At 36.2% G+C, this 23,614-nt stretch overlaps 1 protein-coding gene across 8 annotated transcripts in view; it reads right to left on the reverse strand.

The window, feature by feature from the left end:
• The window catches only part of CYLD (CYLD lysine 63 deubiquitinase), a 67,682-nt gene that overhangs the window by 15,606 nt on the left and 28,462 nt on the right, over window positions 1-23,614 (reverse strand). For 6 of the 8 annotated variants that reach the window (XM_040253445.1, XM_040253451.1, XM_040253446.1 and 3 more), the window contains 8 exons: window positions 16,192-16,290; window positions 14,353-14,469; window positions 10,590-10,969; window positions 9,570-9,735; window positions 8,446-8,587; window positions 6,355-6,477; window positions 3,875-3,966; window positions 2,996-3,062 (listed from right to left, as the gene is read on the reverse strand). In XM_040253445.1, the coding sequence (XP_040109379.1) occupies window positions 2,996-3,062; window positions 3,875-3,966; window positions 6,355-6,477; window positions 8,446-8,587; window positions 9,570-9,735; window positions 10,590-10,969; window positions 14,353-14,469; window positions 16,192-16,290 (1,186 nt within the window). The remainder of the gene's footprint in view (window positions 1-2,995; window positions 3,063-3,874; window positions 3,967-6,354; window positions 6,478-8,445; window positions 8,588-9,569; window positions 9,736-10,589; window positions 10,970-14,352; window positions 14,470-16,191; window positions 16,291-23,614) is intronic. The other 2 variants (XM_040253449.1, XM_040253453.1) reach the window with 1 other exon arrangement.

Raw genomic sequence — 23,614 nt, forward strand, 5'->3', positions numbered from 1 at the left:
ACTTGTTATAAATTGTTGTATCCTTGCTATGTAAGAATGTAACTTTATTTAGTGCTTTCTGAGAGTGGCACCAGACTTTGGGAAGAACAACACAAATAATCTTCTGGTTGACAAACCCTTATCAGAAAAGGGCTGTAAAATGTTAATTGGCCTTTTGGCCAGAAGATGATGTAAATCACCTAAAACTTGTGTATACAACTAGGTATGCAGAGAGAAAGCCTGGTCTCGATAAGAGTGAGGGCTGCTGATGCTGCATAATTTTTTATTATCCATTGATCTCTATGTACAAAAAAAGGTATAAAAGGCCTTTCCAGACAATAGAGGTGTGGCCAGTCATTGGAAAGACTGGTTTACCCCATGTCTTCTTTTCTTACTCTCTTTTATGGCTGAATTCCCATCTGGGGCATGGAGGCTCGCCATGTCTACTTACTTGCCCCGGCTTCTAAGATCTGTGAGAGAGGGAGCCCAAGGCGTGGCACCCTCCAATATTCAAACGGGCGCCAGTGGCCTAACGTAGATGGTGCAAATCTCTTGTCCTGAGATTTTATTGATTCTCCATGTAAACCAAATTATTCAGCCTCTTTTCTCCACTAAATTTTCCTACTACACTATTTCTTCTTAATCTCTCTTTATATTTCTAATTAAATAAATAAGTTTTCCTCGCCTATGCCGTCTCCCCTTTGAATTCCCTGGATCCACCAGGGCAGGACCCCGGCAAGTCCCAAAGAAAGGCAATGCCAAAAAACGTTCAAACTACTGTACAATTGCACTCATTTCACATCTGGTAAGGTTATGCTCAAAATCCTTCAAGCAGTTTCAACAGTATGTGAACCAAGAACTTCAACATGTACAAGCTAGATTTAGAAAAGGCAGAAGAATCAGAGATCAAAATGCCAACATTTGTCGGCTCATAGAGAAAGCAAGGGAATTCCAGAAAAACATTTATGTTTGCTTCATTGACCATGCTAAAGCCTGTGACTATGTGGATCACAACAAACTGAAAAATTCTCAAACAGATGGATATTCCAGACCACTCTATCCATCTCCTGAGAAACTTGAATGCAGGTCAAGAAGCAATAGTTAGAACTGAATATGGAACAACAGACTGGTTCAAAATAGAGAAAGGAGTACGACAAGGCTGTATATTGTCCCCTACTTATTTAACTTATATGCAGAGTACATTATGTGAAATACTGAGATGGATGAATCACAAGTTGGAATCAAGATTGTCAGGAGAAGTATCAACAACCTCAGTTCAGTTCAGTCGCTCAGTAGTGTCTGATTCTGCAACCCCAGGGACTGTAGCATGCCAGGCCTCCCTGTCCATCACCAACTCCTGGAGCTTACTCAAATTCATGTCCATTGAATATGTGATGCCATCCAACCATCTCATCCTCTGTTGCCCCCTTTTCCTCCTGCCTCCAATCTTTCCCAGCATCAAGGTATTTTTAAATGAATCAGTTCTCTGCATCAGGTGGCCAAAGTATTGGAGTTTCAGCTTCTGCAGCAGTCCTTCCAAAGAAAGTCAAGATTGATTTCCTTTAGGATGGAATGGTTGGATCTCCTTGCAGTCCAAGGGACTCTCAAGAGACTTATCCAACACCACAGTTCAAAAGCATCAATCAACAACCTCAGATATGCAGGTAATACCAATCTATTGACAGAAAGTAATGAGGAACTAAAGACTCTTTTGATGAAGGTGAAACAGGAGAGTGAAAAAGCTGGCTTAAAACTCAATATTCATAAAACTAAGATCATGGCATCTAATCCCATCACTTCATAGCAAACAGAGGGGAAAATGTGGAAGCTGTTACAGATTTTCTTTTCTTGGGCTCCAAAACCACTGAAGATGGTGACTGCAACCATGAAATTAAAAGATACTTGTACCCTGAACAAAAGCTATGACAAACCTAGACAGTGTAATGAAAAGCAGACACATCACTTTGTTGACAGTGGTCCAAACAGTCAAAGCTATGATTTTTCCAATAGTCATGTACAGATGTGAAATCTGGACCACAAAGAAAGCTGAGTGCTGAAGAATTGATGCTTTTGAGATGATTTTGAACTGTGGTGCTGAGAAGACTCCTAAAGAGTCCCCTGGACAGCAAAGAGATCAAAACAGTCAATTCTAAAGGAAATCAACCCTGAATATTCACTGGAAGGACTGATGCTGAAGCTGAAACTCCAATATTGTGACCACCTGATGAGAAAAGCCAAGTCACTGGAAAAGACCCTGAGGCTGGGAAAGACTGAGGCAAAAGGAGAAGGGGGCAGCAGAGAGATGGCTAGACAGCACCACCAACTCAAAGGACATGAATTTGAGCATACTCCAGGAAACAGTGGGGGACAGGGAAGCCTAGTGTGCTGCAGTTATGGGGTTGCAGAGTCAGACATGACTTAGCAACTGAACAAGAACAACAAAATAGCATATTAGCAAGATTCTTCAACAAAATAACCCACACTATAATGTAAAAAGGTCCAGCATTCAACCTGGAAAATTCATCCACTTAGAATATCTCATGAAGAACTTCACTGCATGAAATTCAAGACTTTCATTCAAGATGCCAGGGAAAAGACCAAGCTATAAAACGAAATAAAAGAGCTAATTTAAAGCTAAATTAATTGAGTGGTGTAGCCAGAAACAGTGCTCCCATCATGTCTGACTGAATTCAAATAAGATTCTCTTTAAAGGATTCATTAATTTAAATTATAAATATATTTATATACAGTATTATAAGAAAATGACTTACAATAGTATTTATTACTGGGGTTAAAATTAAAAGCATAAATTTATATTGGATTTGATCTTCCAGTTAAGTATGATACTATGGAGAAGACTGATTTAAATTAATTTGCAGTGTAGGAACCTAAATATTAGGGTCATTAAACAAACACAATATTAAGTAATCACTAAGAAAATCAATTCTATTGAATGATGGCAATGGAAATGAGGATTGTCTTTTTTTCCAATGCTTATGTAACAATTAAAAATTACCTGATTTTTAACAATGGTTCTACTCTTAAAATATGATGAAACAGGATATTCAGGAATTCTTCAGGATCTAGGAGAAGATAAAAAATCAAATAAATCACAGACAAAATTTTTAAACCATTCTATTTTTATTTAAAACAGTCATATTCCTATATAGAATTCAATTTCATAATCAATATTATTTCAATTAAAAGAATGGTTCTCAAGTTTTCCTAACAAAAAAAAAATACAAAGGATATTTAAATGTTATGAGAAAGTATTATGTGCCAAGTTTGTTATAACTTTATTGCCTTTTAAATAATTCATATATAGGGAAATAATTTTAATTTTGGGGGGGGAGAACTTAACCTTAAGTATGACCTTATTTTTTCTGTTATTTAAATAATTATCAAGACTATAAATATTAAAATTGGTTACAATATACTGTTAACACATTCAAAGTCAGGAGTTGAACCTCTGAGGAAATTCATTAGCTAATGAAGAGATTAAACACTGTCTCTGTTCATAATCTTAAATCCTAATCAGTCGTTTGTAACTCACCTAATAACAAGGAAAGCTAAGTGGGAACTGTGGGAAATTCAGCGCAACTCTTCACCACAGTAAAGAAAACAACTTCGAGTATCATTGCTGGATAGAAACTCTTATGTATTCATAATATACTAAAACCAGTCAGCTTCTTAAAGGGGTTCATTATTTCACATATCACTCATTTTAGAAGAGAGAAAGTATTTATAAAAAGGGAAGAAAATTGTACATCACAAAGGAAAAATTATATTTTAAAATAAAACCCCCAAAACTACACAGTTATAACATTTCAGCCAATAATTTAGCATTTATGCCTTCAAGTTATTTTTAAAGCAAATCCTATAAATCAAAAGTCACCTTTTTCTTCAGAGGTAAATCCTGATGCAGCCTCAACTTTTTCAAGTATCTTCCTCAGTTTCATAATTTTTGTTGCACATACATATCCATATCTGTTAGTAAAAAACTATTAATTCTAGCATACATATTAAATTAATATAACATTTTACTGAAGTATATAGTTGGTTTACAATGAGCATAACACATTTTAATAATCATGTTATTTCTTATATAAATCTAGTGTCATAAATCAATATGTTTATAAGTATTTTTTTAAATACAATTATAAGCTTCTTCTTGAAGTTTAAAAATTTTGAAATAACTATTATACAGTAATAAAAGAAAAAATAATTTTAATTTATGATGACTGTTTTCTCTATGTCCTTAAAGAATTAAAACATTTACTTTACAAAATAGAATATACAATTTTGAGAGAAAGTCCTTTTAATACTAAAGGATGAAATAGCTACCAAGGGAAATGGAAAAGGGCAGTCATAAGAAAGTGAAATTCTAAACTCTGCAGTCAAACCAATTATCATAATTACATTTTCTCTCATCTTTGTCTGAATACCAGAAACTCCATCTTTGACAAAATTCTAATTCTAAAAATGGCTTCAGAAGACACCTTAGAGGCCACCATGGGCTTAATAAAGGCAAGTCAGTACCAGATAATCTTATAACCATTTTTCCTATCTACTATTTACTCACTCAGCTCTTTGCAGCCAACATATATTGAACACCTACCACTTACACAGTAATCTAACCTTTTGGTCACCAGGAATACAAAAATGAAGGTAAAAAAAACAGGGTATCTGCCTGTGAGAAGCTTGAAATGGAGAAGGCACAGGTCCAGTCCCATGTAAAACTAGTCAACTATAACCTAGATATGACTGCTGTAGACAAAAAGAATCTCAATCAAAACAGGGCATTTGACAAGTTTCTTGCTGTGGACAGGGTGACAAAATCTGATTAATCATGATTCTTAAAGGGTTGGACAACAATATTTGAAGAATGTTCATTAATAGATTTATGGTGTTTTAGTGAGCGACTGAATTGAACTGAACTGAGAAGGAAATAAGGAAGTGGTCCCATGCCTTAGTTTTGGATTTAATCTGTCTTGTTCTAGTATCAATCACTGGGGGGAGGAATAGATAGTATTTTAAAAATTTGTATTTATACAAATATAATATAAAATAATTGATGTAAAAATCAAGACTCATAATTATCTTAAGTGAAAACTATAGTTTTTTCATCATTAATAGAATTTAAGGTAAAGAAAAGATACAAGCGGAAAAATTATTCACCTATAAATATACTTTCCTAGTCATGTTATATAATAGGTCTTTCTGAATGCTCATTATATTTCATTGTTCTGCATTTTGCAATCTTATATCAAGATATTTATTAATTTCCATTGTTAAGAAAAATATGTTACAAAATTTAATTTTAGCTTAATATGGACTTTACATAGCTTCCTCTCTGTGTTCCTGAAAAAATGGATTTGTGATCTACAGCCCTGACTCTTCATAGTTTAAATTTTATAATGTGACATCATCCCACATTCCTCCTACTACTTTTAAAAGCTCTTACCAGACGTCTTGTACTTCTACCACTACAAATTGCTCTCTGTGGCCAAAGGAAGACATATTTTAAATTCTTAAACTAGGAAATGACCAAAATCATCACCTTTTTAAGGGAGGTGGAGGGAGACCCAAATATCTTCCTTTAACCGAGAAATATGTCAGTAAAATATATCTTATCTATTTCTAATACAAAACTATTAAATATTCACTACTGCATAAATAAAAAATTTCCCTTGCTGCTATTCATTCAGATAAAATTAAGTTTAAGAAGCCAGATCATACCAAGTAGGCTAATAAGCATGACTGAGCTCAGTCGCTCAGTTGTGTCTGACTCTGTGCAATCCCATGGACTATAGCCCACCAGGCTCCTCTGTCAGTGGAGATTCTCCAGACAAGAATACTGGAGTGGGTTGCCATGCCCTCCTTCAGGGGACCTTCCCAACCCAGAGATCAAACCCATGTCTCCTGCACTGGCAGGTGGATTCTTTACCGTCTGAGCCACCAGGAAAGCCCATGAATACTGGAGTGGGAAGCCTATCCCTTAAGGGGATCTTCCCAACCCAGGAATCGAACCAGGGTCTCTACATTGCAGATTCTTCACCAGCTGAGCTATCAGGGAACTTTTTAGGAATTGCGTTGGAGAAGGTAGAAGTCCCGAGCACCTTATATCAGCTTTTCTGAGTGTATGCTACCAAATGGTTTCAACATTTCATGGCATGCCCTATGTGCCACACTTTGGTCAGATGTTAAAGTAGTACAAGGGCCAAAAGTTTTTTTAAAAGTTAATACTTCACCAAGAGAAGTAATTCTCTCCCATTTCTCATTAAATGAAAGCAGAGAATAAGTTAATTACTGTACCAAGAAGCAGCCAATAAGACACCATCTAAAGGGAAAAATAACTACATATCTTCTACTTACATTCTCAGAGGATTAACGATTTCTGTCCTCAGGAGTTCTTGAGTTTCACTATAGTATTCTACATCATTCTTTTCTTTAGGTCTAAGTAACACAGTATCCAGAACGGAACTAAAAGCAAATAAGCTGCAAAATAAAAAAGAATACTTTCCCTCATGCTGGAAGTACACTCGTTTTTGAGAAACACATATTAAAAAGAATATGAAGAGAAAAATCACAAGAGAGAACACATAACATACAAATCAGTGTTTTTCATTAATAAAGGCAACCAAAACCCCTGTCAGGTTTCCTATGGCTCACTCATTAGGGCCTAGAAATCCTCCCATGATAAGGAGAATACTAATATCAGGAAGGTAAACTATAGTGCTTCCCTGGTGGTCCAGAAGTTAATTAAGCATCCACCTTGCAGTGCAGGGGATGCCGGTTTGACCCGTGGTCAGAGGATCCCATATGTGGTGGAATAACTAAGCCACTCTGCCACAACTCTTCAGCCTGTACTATAGAGCCCTCAAGCCAATGCTACTGAGCACACACACTGCAACTAGAGAAGCCTGTGCATCTAGGGTCTGCGCTCCACAACAAGAGAAGCCACCACAATGAGAAACCCATGCACTGCAATAAGCCCCTGCTTGTCACAACTAGAGAAAGCCTGCATGCAGCAACAAAGACCCACTACAGCCATAATATAAAATAAATAAATAAATCTTTAAAAAAGAAATACTGCTGCTTAGTTTATTTTAAAAAAAGAGAGAAGAAGGTAAACTGTTGATTGACAGTGTTAAAGGATAAAAATATGCCTATTGGGAAAAAGTTCTTTGCAAAAACTGAAAGAAAGCCTACAGATCTGAGTTAACAAATAGACAACAGAGAAGAAAGTCTGGAAACTAACCTCCCAAGGTAAAAACATTGCCAATATGCAACCCATTCTAGATATTATACTTCTTTCTCATCACACCCTCTTGCAGAGACCTAAATTACTTTAAATGTCAAAATCAATTGGGACTAACAGCAGTTACATGCTAACATCAAAGAAAAAAGAAAATTTGGCTAACACAGAGTTTTATCAGAAAATCTGAAGAATATTACATCAATTCTTGCTTTTGTCAACACTTCAGAGAGACTGAAAATATTCTGCCCCCAAAATGGCCCTCCACTTATTCTTCTTCCTGCCTTTGAAATTTTAACATCTTATTAACTTCCTACTTCTTACAACATGGCTGTACCAAGCTGGCAGGTTATGCTCAATTTAACTAGCACTGTACTTGGTTCAATCTTCAGAGCATAAAAATTTTTGCCATGTTAAATTGTTCAAATTTGGAATAAACTACATATACAAGGGCAACTGCTTCTACTGAAAATAATTCTTTAAAGCAGATTTATGATTGCCTCTACCTAGTAAAACAAACACCCAAATCAGTCAATGACTTATGGCAAGTCCTGTTATTTGATTTGTGCACAAAGATCCTGTACTTATTCTCTTCAGTCCTTTGCTTTCCCACATACACTCAGAATATCTGTTCCACCTGTAACGCCACCATTTCCTCTTATCCATCATTCAGTGCATGACTTCTTGTACTCATTTTTTGGATACAGGCACAGAAGACAATACTCAGTAGTTTCCCACGAGCATATCAGTTCAGTTCAGTTCAGTTTAGTTTAGTCGCTCAGTCATGTCCGACTCTTTGCAACCCCATGAATCGCAGCACGCCAGGCCTCCCTGTCCATCACCAACTCCCGGAGTTCACTCAAACTCACGTCCATCGAGTCGGTGATGCCATCCAGCCATCTCATCCTCTGTCGTCCCCTTCTTCTCCTGCCCCCAACCCCTCCCAGCATCAGAGTCTTTTCCAATGACTCAACTCTTCGCATGAGGTGGCCAAAGTACTGGAGTTTCAGCTTTAGCATCATTCCTTCCAAAGAACACACAGGGCTGATCTCCTTCTCCCTTTCTTTCCTGAACCCGAGCCCCCAGTTTCTCCATTCAGAGCCAGTTGGCAGTTCCTCCATCTCTCTCCCTCCTTCTACCTCCCTCTCACAGAGACACATACCTGCCCTCATGGCATTATATTCCTAGTGCATTAATTTTAAACTTACCAGAATAAGGTGGAGTCTAAGTAACAAGAATTGTAATGACCCTGGATACCTTTCTTCTTTCCAATCATTATCTCTAAACCTTCTTTTTCCATTTTTGGTGGAGTATTTTCTTCTACTACTTCACTTAAGTACCCTCCAAATGCTGCAAAGATAAAAATGAAAACAATTCTTTTAAGCTAATCTAGTATATATTCCCATACATATTTGCTCACTTAAAAATATCTTTTTGTATTTTGACACACAATTTATTACCCAATTTAAAACTAAGTTAAAGGTAGGTTTTGGTTAATTGTTATTCAGCCTGGCTTATAAAAAATGCTAACATTCATTTTCAACCTTACTTCTTCCACAATTTAAAAAACACTTTAGAGTATCGAGCAATGTAAAAGAGCATCTTTGCCAAGCAAACTATTTTGTTTCCCAAATATTTTGTCTGAAGATGTTTCATTTTTCAAGTTGGAAAAGAAAACAAAAAGTTTTAAAGCACTATTTCTACTGTAAGAAAACATGTTTTTCATAAAAATAATTTTCCTATTTTTACCTGTTTAACCCTCAAGATGCTTCACCATGACGATACAAAACTGGAAAGGGTCAGTATCAGGAAACTGCCACCTACTATAAGTGATGAGAGGATCAGCCCTTCATCAAGCAATTAAAACTACTTCTTCTAATAATGCTGACTTCTTGATAAGATATGATTATTGAGGTACTTAGACAATACACTGGGAAGAAACTCATTCTTGATAAGATATGCTGACTAATGTACTTGAACAATACAAAGAGATGAAAATCAGTGCCATACAAAGAAGGCCATCTCTACCTCCTGAGTTGTTGAAAATTAAATGTCTGTAAGAAACAGAAAGGGAAAAATAAATCCCACTATTTCTCAATTTTTAAAGTCTCAGGCACAGTTTCCTGGCTATTACTTTTTCTTAAATGGCCCCTCTTAGAATAAATGTAACTTTCTTATAGGCCAAATAATCAATTTTTTTTCCTGATTTAAAAGCCTGATGAACACTGGCAAGAAAGAAAGAGACACTGTTACTACTATCTACTGCAAAATGACATGAGATTAGAACTAGAGTCATTTCAGATTGGTAAATAAATGAAAGGCAGGCAAATACCTAAAGAATTACAGCGTTCGATCTGATTGGAAACTGGCTGCAGGGATGCAAACCTCGAGTCGGGTCTGCAGCTCTTTAGTTTAACAAACAGCGCCTTCTTAAGGGCACAGGTGAAATAGCGAGTGCCCCTGAATGTTCCATCTGTACAACCCGCACATTCATCTTCCTGAAAAAAAAAAAAGAAGCTTAAATATGCATTATTCTGCATCTTGCAAAGACATATACGAAGAACTAAGACCTGTTTACCTTAGGGTTAACTAAGTTAACCTTTCCTTAGAACTCCCTTGTCACACCTGTCCTGAGCACTTCATCAGAAAAAGGGAGTTGACTAATTAGTGTTTCAGCCCACAACTAACAATTTGAGAATTAATGCCTTATTCCAGCATAAAATCCTCAATGTATTTCCCTTTTGAATACATGCTTAAACCCTCCCTGGTTCACTGACTTTTCTGCACCATTTCCAAAAGCATTAAAACTAGTAAGGAGAGAAGGGCAAACAAAGGTATTTATTTTAACCACTCAAAAAGAAAAATTAGCATTCCCTAGCCTGCAAACCAACAAAGTAAAAAATAAGAAATATTTTTAAATAAAACCTAAGTGTACTCAAATTCTCTTTCCTGATTATGAAATGTCAAGCAATATTCTAATCTCCAAAATCTTTCCCACAATGAAGATTTCAAAATGTCACTAAAAATGGTGATTAATCTTAAAAAAAAGAAAAAGAAAAACATAAAAATTTGCTTTCCTTACCGTATTCTGTTTAATATAATGAGCCTAAACACATTAGCCTAAATAAACATCTATTTTTATTCCTTGAACATACATCAAACTAACATCAGGAACAAGAGGATCATATGCTTAACTGGTGGCAAAGGAAGTCAGGCAATTCGTAATAAAATTTTTCTCTAGTGATGGCTTTTTGACAAATAAAATATTTCACCAAAAAAAAAATAATAAGGAAAATTCTGTACAAAACCCCAGATGGAAAAGAAATATAATTTTTAGGTCAAATTAAATTACCAGTTCCAGTCCAGCTAGTACTTCATTGAGGCCTGGTGGCTGACCAATCCAGCGGATTACCCCATAGAAAGGAGGATTCTCCTTGACCTCAGCCAACGAGCCCACTTCCAGGCCATGTGAGTTACCAGAAGACACGGCCAAGGGTGGACTCTCCTGCACAGGGGCATTGTTCAGCTCTCCCATCACAGATTGAACTGACAGAGAGAGTGGACTGTGGCTAATACTTCCATTGGTGTTGGGCATCTTTGTCAGACTAAACGGTAAAGAATGAAATCTGTTCTCGCTGGAGAGTGAGTTCATGGAAGGAGGTTGCAGTGGTGGTGAAGCGTGTCCAAAGTCTGGAGGAATCTCTGTAAGTGATTTTGCAGGGTCTTCAGCAACTATAAAAAATTATTCTTAATTAGATAAATGTATTCAAGAATATTAAATATGCCCTACATCTTTAAATGTACACACATAAGTCCAACTGCCCACCAGACCTCTTCTAGCATGATTCTCATAAGTACTGCAAACTTACTGTCTCCAAGTCAGCACTCTTGATTCTCCTTTCCCACTTCCAAATTTTTCTGCCTCAGTGAATGGCTCCCAATTACTCAAACCAAAAAAATATAGCATTGATTGGAACTGTATAAGTTACATTCTTTGTCCAAAATACAATCAAGTTACAAAAACTAATATAAAAAAGACAGCAAAAAAATTAAGAAAGATGCTTCTAACTAATGAATCAAAGAAGAAATAATAAAGTAAGTTTTTAAAATACAGGAAAAAAAGGAAGAGAAAAAATGAACACTGGTGGAATACAACTAAAGTAATACTTATAAATGAAATGTATAAACTTGGTAGTTTATTTTAGCAAAAAGGTAAGGTAATTTTAATAAACTCAGCACAGAACTTAAGAAGTTAGAAAAACAACAGAATAACCTCCCAAAAAGTAGTCAAGGAGAAAGAATAAACACAAAAACAGGAATCAGTGAATTAAAAGACCAAATTCAAAAGCTGCTTCATTAAAATAACTAACATAATTGCCAAGCAGGCACTGCCAATCAGTGTTGAAAGAACAAACGTCTTAATAAACAGTGCTGAGATAATCAATTATCTATATTTTTTTTAAAATTAAATTGAAACTCCTCTGTCATACTCTACACAAAAACCGTTTCCAAATGGCTTAAAGACATCAAAGGCAAAACTACAAATTTTGGAAGAGAATAAAGAAGAATGGTCTTTGTGACTTTAGGGTAGAGAAAAATATCTTAAATGTGAGTATACAAAATCATAAAGGAAAAGTCTGACAAGTATGACCACAATAATACTGAGAGCTACTTGTTCACTAAAAAGCATTGTAGCAAGAATAAAAATAAGAGCCACAAATAAGGAGAAAATATTTGTAATCCTTATTTCTGACAAAGGATTAGTATTTGAAAAGTCTATAAATCAAGTTTTTAAGAAAGACCAGAAAAAATTTTCTCTTTCCAAGAGAGACTCATAAAGGCAACTCATAGAAAAAGAAACATAAATCACCAACAAATCAATGAAAAGATTTTTGTCCTCATTAGGAAACACAATAAAAGAAAGTCAAAACCAACATGAGATATCATTTCAAAAGGCAAAGACCTTAGAACATTAACTGTTGGTGAGAATGACAAGTAAATGATACCCTTACACAAAGCTGATGTGAGTGTGGACTGGCATAACTATGCTGGGAAACACTTTGGCACTACTTAGTAAAGGAGAGATGTGCATATTCCATGCACATATAGTAGGAACATGTTCCTACTCCTATGTTCCACTCCTAGGAACATACTCTAGACATGGATAAGAATGTTAATAGCAGAGTTGTTAATAATAGCAAGAAAATAAAATCAATCCAAAAGTCCATCAATGGCTGAATAGACAATTACATTGTGGTATATTTAAATATTTCACAGCAATGAAATGGAATGGAATGATATACAGCAATGAAAATTAATAAATCATAATCACATACTACAATCTGGATGACTCTTAAGAACATAATGTTGAGGAAGACAGTAACACGATATCCATGCAGTCTGATTCCTTGCATATAAAACTCAAAACCATGCAAAACTAACAGTATGCTATTTAGATAGACAAACTCATAAAGAGAAGATGAAAACCAAGAGAATGATAAATACTAAATTAAAGATGATGGTAACTCAGAGGAGAGTGCAGGGGGTGACACTAGGAAGAGGTGCCAAGGGGATTTCAAAGGGAATGATAATGTGTTCTTTTTCTTAAAGTGAGTAGTGACTACAAGGGTATTTACTATACTTAACACTTTAACTCATTTAAGATTCTTTTCTCATGATATTTGATCTATTTTAAAGTTATTCTTTTCTTTTCCAAACTCTCAACCCTCCAAGCCCAACACTCAGTTCCATAAAGCAAAGTCTTGTTTCTGTCTCCAAAATATATCCCCAGTGTGTCCAACACTCTTACCCTCTACCATCATCTCCACAGTCGAGGCCACCATCATCCCTCACAATGCAGCCAGTGATACCTAGTCTCTCCGCCCTCTACTTGCCAATCTAATTACCACATAACAACTAGTGAGATCTTTTTAAAATTTAAAGATCTTACGTGATCTTGTGTCATTCCCCTGTTTAAAACCTTCAATGGTTTTCCAGTATTCTTTCAATAAACACTAAGCTTCTCACCAATACTTATTAGGTTCTAGATGATCTGGCTCTTACCCTGCTTCTCCAGATTCGTTTCATACACCTCTTCTTGCTTACCCTGCTGCAGTCACTCTGGCCTGCCCCTACTTCCTGTTCCCCAAATATAAAAATTTCTCACTTCAGGTTCTTTGCTATTTCCTCTGCCTAGAATGCTCTTCTCAAGCTCTTTCTATGGTAGGTTCATTCATACCATCCAGATCTCACATAAATATCATTTCTCAAAGAATCTTTTCCAAACCACCCTCTGGGAGCCGGCTTCCTACTAGCTGCTATCATCACCTTGTGTGTCTCCTCATGACACATGTCACAGTTGATTATTATCTTATGTGTCTATACATTTATTGTCTATCATACCAACTAGAATATAAGCTGCCTATAACCGGGAACTTTGTTAGTCTTTTCCATGGCTGGATTCACAGCCACTAAGAAAATACTCAGTATTTGCTTTTTTTTTTTTTTTTTTAAATAAATGAATCAAATGTTGCAGAGAATAGCTTTTAAACTATATAAGTAAAACAGTGATAGAAACAATGTTCTTTTACAACTAAATTATTTCTATTTTCTAATTTAAGGATGCATCATATGCTTTTATTATGCTCATCAAGACTGAAATTCTACATCTGTTTCTGGAACACAGAAAGCATTCAATAAATATTTGTTGAACAGATGCACAACAACAACAACAAAAAAAGAATAAACCAGAAGAAAGTGATGTCCTGGAACCAAGGGAAAGTAGGGTTTTTTAAAAGCAGTGTTTAAGGATATCAAGAGAGCAAGAAGTCTTTAAACAATTCAATTGATTCTAGAGATCTTCTACCTTAAACAGATGAATGAAGTGAAAAAAACAAGCTGCTGATACATTTTCTAAATATTGCAATAACCTTTATAGCAGTGTCATTCAAACTGTCTACAATATTTTAATTCAGCACTATCAATAAAGAAAGTATTATGGTCTACTCATTTCGTTTCCAAAAACTACATATATTGATGAAAAGCTATTTTTTTCTCTGGTAAGTTAAAAGGACAGAATCATTATATAAAAAAAAAAAGCTAAAATTACAGATTACCTTCATCAATGTACCATGAATTTTTTGATTTGGATTGTGGTTGTGAGTCAACAGAAGACCCATTTAAGGTATAAAATAATTCAGATCTGTTTCTAGTTCCAGGGTCTGAGGTAGATCCTATGGAACAAGAAAAATTTCTTTTAAAAATAAAGCCAATATGATGTGAAAGTTTTTCCATAAGAGAAATTAATATGCATATGGTGTCACAATTATAGAACCAGCAGATGTATGCAAACACAACATATTTTATTAGTGTCTTCAGCTTTGAAAAATTTGGTAACCATTTTTGCAACATCAAAAAGATTGTTCAGTGCAAGAGACAATATAAGAGTAGACAATATAAAAGAAAAGCCTACCTTTAAAAAAAAACTACTTAAAAAAAAAAATCACCTCATGTACTATGGCTTTTTTCCAAATGTCAAAAAGCATCATTCCCCAGTTTCATCTGACAAATCTCTTTGTTCACAAATTTAACCTCTTACTCTAAAACAGCTGCCCTCAAAAGTTCTTCAAATGTATATAAATCAATTTTACTTATTAAGTTTAAAAGATATAAAGTTTAACTATTTTGAAATTGTTAGTCAACAAATCCCTTGCTGGGTTTCTTCATCTCTCTGGAAAAGTGAAGCAGTATTATTTCTTATGCATTAGACTTATTAAATGTAAGAAAACGTTAGCGTAGCTATATTACAGATAGGGCAAGACATTCCCCTGTCCTAGTACTAAGAGGACATGCTATAGTTGAGAGCAGTGGTGTCTTTAGAACCCATATAAATCTGATTTCTTTTTTAATTTAAAGCAGATAACTCTACACTTCATTCCTATAACTAAAATCTGCTGCAACAAAAGCAGCATACGTATCTTAAAATCTTTAGGCTATTTATATTTAAGTGCGAGCAGCAAGTTGAACTACCTATCTAGATTCATAGGTTAACATAAAAAATACTACAGCCTATGTATTTTATTTAATTCAAAGTCTCTCAGGGTCCAATGCCACATAAAATATTTCTTAGAGTACAATTTCTTTTTAATGAACTGAAACCAAGGAAAAAATAATCTTTTCCTAATCTATATCTGGGTTTAGAACAGTTCTTGCCACCTTTTAAATGAGCTGTTTGGCTTATATAACTATCACCTAATAAATCTATGACCTATGTGGAAGTGAAACAAAAAACAACTAAGAACTCTACATGTACTGTGAGGGAGTTTCTGGGAGAAAGACAAAAATTTTGCTTAGCAGTTTGGAATTTAACTTGTGCCACTTCTATTAGCAAAATCCACATAATCTCAGTATACTTTATCCTATATAACATTATGCATAAAAGATTATTTTGTACAGTGCAACTATAAACTATATATAGGGGCTTCCCTGGTGGCTCAAACAGTAAAGAATCCACCTGCAATGCAGGAGACCGGGGTTTGATCCCTGGGTCAGAAAGATCCCCTGGAGAAGGGAATGTACTCTTGCCTGAAGAATTCCATGCACAGAGAAGCCTGGAGGGCTACAGTCCATAAGGGTTGCAAAGAGTCAGACACAACTAAGTGACTGAGCCACACATAAGCTATATATACAAATGTTGCAAGTAGGGAATTCCAAAAATCAGCTTATATGGACCAGAAAAAGACACAGGTCCTCACAGGAAACTTTTCATTAATTAAAAAAAGGTTGGGAAGTCTTGGCTTAAGCAACACCATCTATAAACTTGTTTAGTAAACTACTAAAAATATCTGAAAGAAGAAAATATACATATACATTAAGGAGTAATATTTTTCAACATTTTTTAATCTATGGCAAATCAAAAATCATATAAATAAGAACTGTATTTTATTAACCCGTACCTGTAGCCTTTGGTTTATTATGACTGAATGAACCTTTGTCCCCAACACCTCTTGACATAAATGCAAGTTTGGGAGGTCTCCTTTCCTGTGTCACGCTCTCTGAAACAGTAAACATATTTTTTAAAAAGATAAAAGGAAATTCTTATAAAAGAGAAACAATCAACCAAATAATGACAGTAATAACAACAATCTCTTTTCAACAAAAAAGTAGCATTTTCATAGTAGTCTTACAAAGTCATTAAGGCCATAGAAAGTAGAAAGCCTCTTGAAAGTGAAAGAGAAGAGTGAAAAGCTGGCTTAAAACTCAACATTCAAAAAACTAAGATCATGGCATCCAGTCTCATCACTTCATGACAAACAGATGGGGAAACAATGGATACAGTGACACTTTATTTCCTTGGGCTCCAAAATCACTGCATATGGTGACTGTAGCCATGAAATTAAAAAGACACTTGCTCCTTGGAAGAAAAGCTATGACAAACCTAGACAGTGTATTAAAAAGCAGAGACATCACTTTGCCAGCAAAGGTCCATATGGTCAAAGCAATAGGTTCTTCTAGTCATCATGTACGGATGTGAAAGTTTGACCATAAAGAAGGCTGCTGCTGCTGCTGCTAAGTCACTTCAGTCATGTCCGACTCTATGTGACCCCATAGACGGCAGCCCACCAGGCTCCCCCATCCCTGGGATTTTCCAGGCAAGAATACTGGAGTGGGTTGCCATTTCCTTCTCCAAAAGAAGGCTGAGTGCTGAAGAATTGATGCCTTCGAACTGTGGTGTTGGAGAGGACTCTTGAGAGTCTCTCAGACAGCGGAGATCCAACCAGTCCATCCTAAAGGAAATCAACCCTGAATATTCACTGGAAGGTTTGATGCTGAAGCTCCAATACTTTGGCCACCTGATGTGAAGAGCTGACTCACTGAAAAAGACTCTGATGCTGGAAGAGTGAACACCAGAGGAGAAGGGGGCAACAAGAGGATGAGATGGTTGGATGGCATCACCAACTCAGTGGACGTGAATCTGAGCAAACTCTGAAGGATAGTGAAGCACAAGGAAGCCTGGCATGGTGCAGTCCACGAGGTCACAAAGAGTCAGACACAACTGAGCAAATGAACAACAAACAACAAATTCTGATTTCTTTGTCACATTTATATTAATGATCCAAAATAAAAGCCATTTACCTTAAATAAATTTTAAGAGATTATCATCTCAGGAAAAGGTAAGTATGAAAAGGTGAAGTGAGGAATAAATTTGGCAGACAATTTTGAGAGACTAATATAATCTTGATTAAAAGATATTAAAAGAGACAGAACAATATGTTCACCAAATGGCATGTATAAAATGTTCATAGGAGCCTTATTCATAATAACCTAAAACTGGAACAATGCATTCTGCAGAAGAATAGATAAACTAGTCTGTTCACACAGTGGGATATTACACAGCAATAAAAAAGAATACACAACAACATGGACATTGCGTTGAGAAAAGAAATGAAGCCAAAAGTACCCATTTTATATATGTATAAATGTGTGTGTGTGTGTATATGTGTGTGTGTATACATGCATGTATATACACATACACACAGCAGGACTGCATTCAGAATGATAAAATTAGTAGCCTGCCTATCACTCTTGTTGATTTATCAGAAAAAGAAAAAATCCCTTGGGGGAAACTTGGGTTGAAAATCATAACAAATAACTAGTGAACAATAACAACCAAAGCACAAGAAATGTCTGCAAATTTGAATGACCCACTATATTGAGAAAAACTGCTTAACTGATGTACTGCTTAACATCAGCAGCCACAAGAGCATAATTTAAACCCAAATGAGAATTTAATATAGACAGAAAAGTCTACTGAAGAAAATTTAAGTTTACTTGGGTAGAATGAAGAACTATAAAACCCAATTACCAAACATATTAACAAATACCATACACAGCAACTACACAAAAATTTTCTTAAGGTAAGATTACTTATCAAAATAAATATTTTCCTTATACTTTAAATAATTTTTTACAAAAAATGTTCTTGAAATCCTGGAAGGTCCATAAGTTGCATGGTATGATCTAGTGCTTCAAAATAACCTTTCAGGCTCTAATTGTCTCATATGAGAGGAGTCCTGCCTGTGCAGACAATATTCAGGATGATTCAGACTGACAATTTCTACAGAAGGCCACTTAGCAATAACTATCAAATGTAAAGTACATATACCCTCAGATCCAGGCAAGTTTACTTCCAGGAAGTTATCTTTTTAAAAGATTTTATGAATATTTTTATGTAAATCTAAATATAACATATCCCATTTAAATACTCAGATAAGTATATTGGCAGCACACAAGCACTACAGATGACATGATACTGAGAGACAAAACACGAAAGAACAGAATTAGTATCCGAAACGATCTGAAAATGTTGGAAGACTAGATAGCTGGATAGCTCTAATGACATGAAGTCAAACAGGGACAAATGTAAAGTCCTGTCATCTATCCCCCAAAGTAAACAAACAAGTATAGAATCAGAGGCAGAAGTAAATGTGAAAAAAACTGGGGATTTAAGTTAAGCATAAGTTCAGGAATCATTAACTCATTAGTTTATAGTACATTCATTCAGTTAAGAAATAACTACCAACTCCAGGCAAGGAAGGCACTGAAAATATAATTCAAACTATGACAGGGCTGTCCCCAAATCTTTCCTGCAGAAGTCCTGTTCTATTGCAACGATTAGTCCACATACAGATGATGATATTTTGTTCACCTCTAGCTGTCCAACTGTGACGGAGGCTGGAGAACAGAAGATGTAGGTGTCAAAGACATTCATCTTTGAATATCTGAGGGTTGTTATAAGGAAAGAGAGCTGGATTTGTCCTAACTTCATCCCCAGTTAGAACTAGAATTCACCAGGGAAATTGTAGGAAGACAGATGTAGCATGTATCATACAAGGAATGACTTTTTCACACTGAGACCTGTCCAAAATGAAAAACTCTAATTCCCTCCAGGACAAAGTGACTCTTCTATCAAATGAACACATAGCTTCCTAAGATGATATGGATGACGAGTTATCTTATAGCTATAGTGGATACATGCAATCTGATACAAATATGTGATATACATATGACATTATTCACTGAAGCACTATTTATATAAGCAAAAGACTGAAAACAGCATTAATGCCCATCAGGAGGGGACTGGTTAAAAAATTATGATACATTTATAAAATGAAATACAATGCAATAATTTAAGCAAAATATTAAGCATGCAATTGATGAACTAATATGAAATCATCCCTAAATTCTACTGTTAGCTCTTTTTTTTTAAGGTGCAATTTGCTCTTCTGGAAAGATGAGTAGATGGACTTTTTTCTATTTCTCCTGATAAGTACAAGTAAAAACTCTGGATGTAACACATAAAACAAAACTGAGAAGACTCTGAAAGGCGAAGAAGAGAAGGCAGATCAGCTAGGCAGCACAGGACCTAAGAAATGACACGAGATTTCCCTGGGTTTTCTTATTGTCTCATACATCTCAGACTTAGAGCCGAAGAAGCCAGCAACCTGGAAATGCCAACAGGCACAGACCAAAAAAAAAAAAAAAAAACACCAACAAAGATGTACTCCCATTATCAAAGAATAAGACAAGACAAATCCTAGTAAGACAGAAACTTATAGACAGTAATCACTGCACTGCAGCCAAATACAGTGGCCCCACCCACTCCAACAAAGGCCAAGTGAGGAATCTGGACTTCTGCCTCTACCTGACTATAAGAAGAAGACATGTGTAACCTGAAACAGCAAAAACAAAGATTAAATATGATCAGCTGCTGCTGCTGCTGCTGCTGCTGCTAAGTCGCTTCAGTCGTGTCCGACTCTGTGTGACCCCAGAGACGGCAGCCCACCAGGCTCCCCCGTCCCTGGGATTCTCCAGACAAGAACACTGGAGTGGGTTGCCATTTCCTTCTCCAATGCATGAAAGTGAAAAGTGAAAGTGAAGTCGCTCAGTCATGCCCGATTCTTGGCGACCCCATGGACCACAGCCTACCAGGCTCCTCCATCCATGGGATTTTCCAGGCAAGAGTACTGGAGTGGGGTGCCATTGCCTTCTCTGAAATATGATCTAGGCACTCAGAATATAATACCCAACTGTCCAAGTTTCAACTAAAAATCATTCAATATACCAAGAAACAGGAAGATGCCAAGAAGAATTTGAAAAGAGTGTCGATAAAACCCAACACTGAGATGACAGACGATCATCTGACAAAAGATCTGTAAAGCAATCATGATATAAATGCTTCAATAAGAAATTACAAACACACTTGGGGAAAAAAATGAAAAACAGAAACCGCTTTATATAAAGACAAAGAGAAAGGAATATTACCATACCACTAAGCAAAGTCATCAAACCACAAAGGAAGAGAGCAAGAGAAGAAGAAGGGAACAGGGAAGAAATTAGAATAACAGCCAGAAACATCAGACCTCACAGAAATCAAAATCTTTTGCTTTGTGAAAGACTCTACTAAGAGGATGAAGAGATAAGCTACAGACTGGGGAAAAATATACTTGCAAACCACATATCCAACAAAGAACTAGTATCTAGAATATATAAAGTAGCCTCAAAATTCAACAGTGAAAAAGCAAAAATCCAATGAAAACATGGACCAGAGATGAAAACACAATTCACTAAAGATACATAGATGGCAACTGATATAGGAAAGTAGATAATCAACAATCATAAGCCATTCAATTAAAACCACAGTGAGATATGATTACACACATCTCAGAATAGCTAAAATAAAAAATAGTGACAACACCAAACACTCATGAAAAACTGGATAACTCACAGATTGTTGGCTGTGAAATGGTACAGGCACACTGGAAAAAAAAAAAAAACATGCAAATACTACATGACCAGTAGTTGCACACCTGGACATCATACAAGAGAAATGAAGACTTTATGTTTATTGTGTTCCCTCTACACAAGTATTTATAAGCATTATTTATAACTGCTAAAAACTGGAAACAAATCAGATGTTCTTCAATAGGAAAACTGTTAAACAGTGGTATAGCCATAACATGGAATATAATTCAGCAATAAAAAGGAATAAGTCAGTGATACCCACAACATGGCTGAATTTCTACAAAATTATGCTGAGTGAAAAAAGCTAATCTCAAAAGGTTAATACTGTACAACTCTATTTATGTAATATTCTTGGAATTGACAGAACTGTAGAAATGAAGAACAAATTAGTGGATGCCAGAATTAAGGAGAGGATGGAGACAAGAGAGACAGAGTGACAATAAAGAAGCAACATAAAGGATCCTTGTGGTAATGAGAATGCTCTGTATCTCGACTACATCAGTGTCAACACCCTGGTTGTGATCTCTAATTCTATAAAATGTTACCTTTGGGGAAAACTGTGTAAGGGGTACACAAGATCCTTCTGTATTATGTTTTAAAACTGCATGTAAATCTGTAATAATCTGAAAAATGCAAATCTATAATAATCTGAAATATTTTCAAATCATATATCTGACAAAGGGCTTATATTCTGATGTATAAGAATTCTCAAAACCCCAAAATTAAATAATAAGAAATTGGTCAAAGATTTGCACAGGTATTCTACCAAGGAAGAGAAACAAATGACAAACAAGCACATGAAAAGAAGTTCAACATGACTTGTCATCAGGAAAATGCAAATTAAAGCTACAATTAGTGCCACTACATGACTATTAGAATAGCTAAAATTTATAAAACTGGCCATACCAAGTGCTGGCAAGGACATACCAAAGCTGGAATTCTCATACACTGCTGCTAGGCATATAAAATAGTACAACCACTTCAGAAAGGTTTGGCAGGTTTCTGTTGCTTCATTTTATTTTTAAAGTTGAACAATCACCTAGAATAGTACCAGCCACTCCACATCTGGATATTTAGCCAATAAAAATGCATGCCTATGTCCATACAAAGACTCACATGTGGATTTTCAGAGCAGCAGCATCTACAATAGCCACAGACTATAAACAAGCCAAATATCCATCAACAAGTGAATGAAGAAACAAATTGGTATATCATTATGCTATTAGGGAAAACATAGCATCTTTCCTTTTGCTCTCACTCTCACAACAATTTTGACACTTTGGGCCACCAAATGTATGAGGAGTTTCCCCACACTAAGGTGTGACACCAGCTGGGTGATCTACAATTCAGTTTGGTTCTGACACGATCCACCTGCTCCTTACTCAGTTGTGTCCAGCTCTTTGCGACCCTATGAACTGTAGCCAGCCAGGTTCCTCTGTCCATAGGGATCCTCCAGGCAAGAATACTGGAGTGGGTTGCCATGCCCTCCTCCAGTGTATCTTCCCAGGTCTCCCACATTGCAGGCAGATTCTTTACATTAGTAGCAAATCCCACAAGTTAAGGACTCAATCCCAGAAGACTGCCCCCAATTCAGACACACTGCAAGTAACACATTGTCCCCAGTAATACTGATCCACCAGCTATAAATCAGGGTTCCCATAACCCCTTCCCTGAGTTCATCAATTTATTAGAATGGGTCACAGAACTCAGGAAAATACATTCACAAGTTTATTAAAAAGAATCCAATGAATGATATGGCTTCCCAGGTAGCTCAGCTGGTAAAGAATCCACCTGCAATACAGGAGACCCCAATTCAATTCCTGAGTCAGGAAGATCCCCTGGAGAAGGGATAGGTTACCCACTCCAGTAATCTTGGGCTTCCCTGGTGGCTCAGTCCACCAGGAAAGAATCCACCTACAATGTGGGAGACCTGGGTTCGATCCCTGGGTTGGGAAACACATTCATCAGTTTATTATAAAGGGTATAATAAATGATATAGGTAAACAGCCAGATGAACATACACACAGACAAAAAATAGGGAAGAGGCAGAAAGCTGCCATGCCCTCTTTAGGCATGCCACCCTCCCAGACCTCTATGGGTTCAGTAACCTACAAGCTCTCAACACCTCATAGTATGGGGATGCTTGCAGAGACTTCATCAGATAGGCAAGCCTGATTGTTGACTCAGTTTCCAGCTCATCTCCCCTCTCCAGAGAATGGGGTTCCGGCTGAAAGTTCTGAACACAGCTTCATCTCTGCAGTGACCAGTCCCCCTTCTAGAAGCCCACCAAAAATCACTTCATAAGAACAAAAGACACTTCTATCACCCAGGAAATTCCAAAGGATTTTAGAAGCTCTGTGTCAGACACTCCTACCACTCAGGAAATTACAGGAGCTTTAGGAGCTCTGTGTAAGGAACCTGGGTCAAAGACCAAACATTAGCAAGAATCAGGGGCCCAGAAAAATATATACATACTATTTTACATCATAGAATGGAATACTTCTCAGCAACAAGAAAGACATATGAATGAGTCAATAAATAATTGCACTGAATGAAATAAGTCAGACCCCCCCC

Source organism: Oryx dammah, unplaced genomic scaffold, assembly GCF_014754425.2.
Source record: "Oryx dammah isolate SB20612 unplaced genomic scaffold, SCBI_Odam_1.1 HiC_scaffold_13, whole genome shotgun sequence".
Classification (NCBI taxonomy): Eukaryota; Metazoa; Chordata; class Mammalia; order Artiodactyla; family Bovidae; genus Oryx; species Oryx dammah.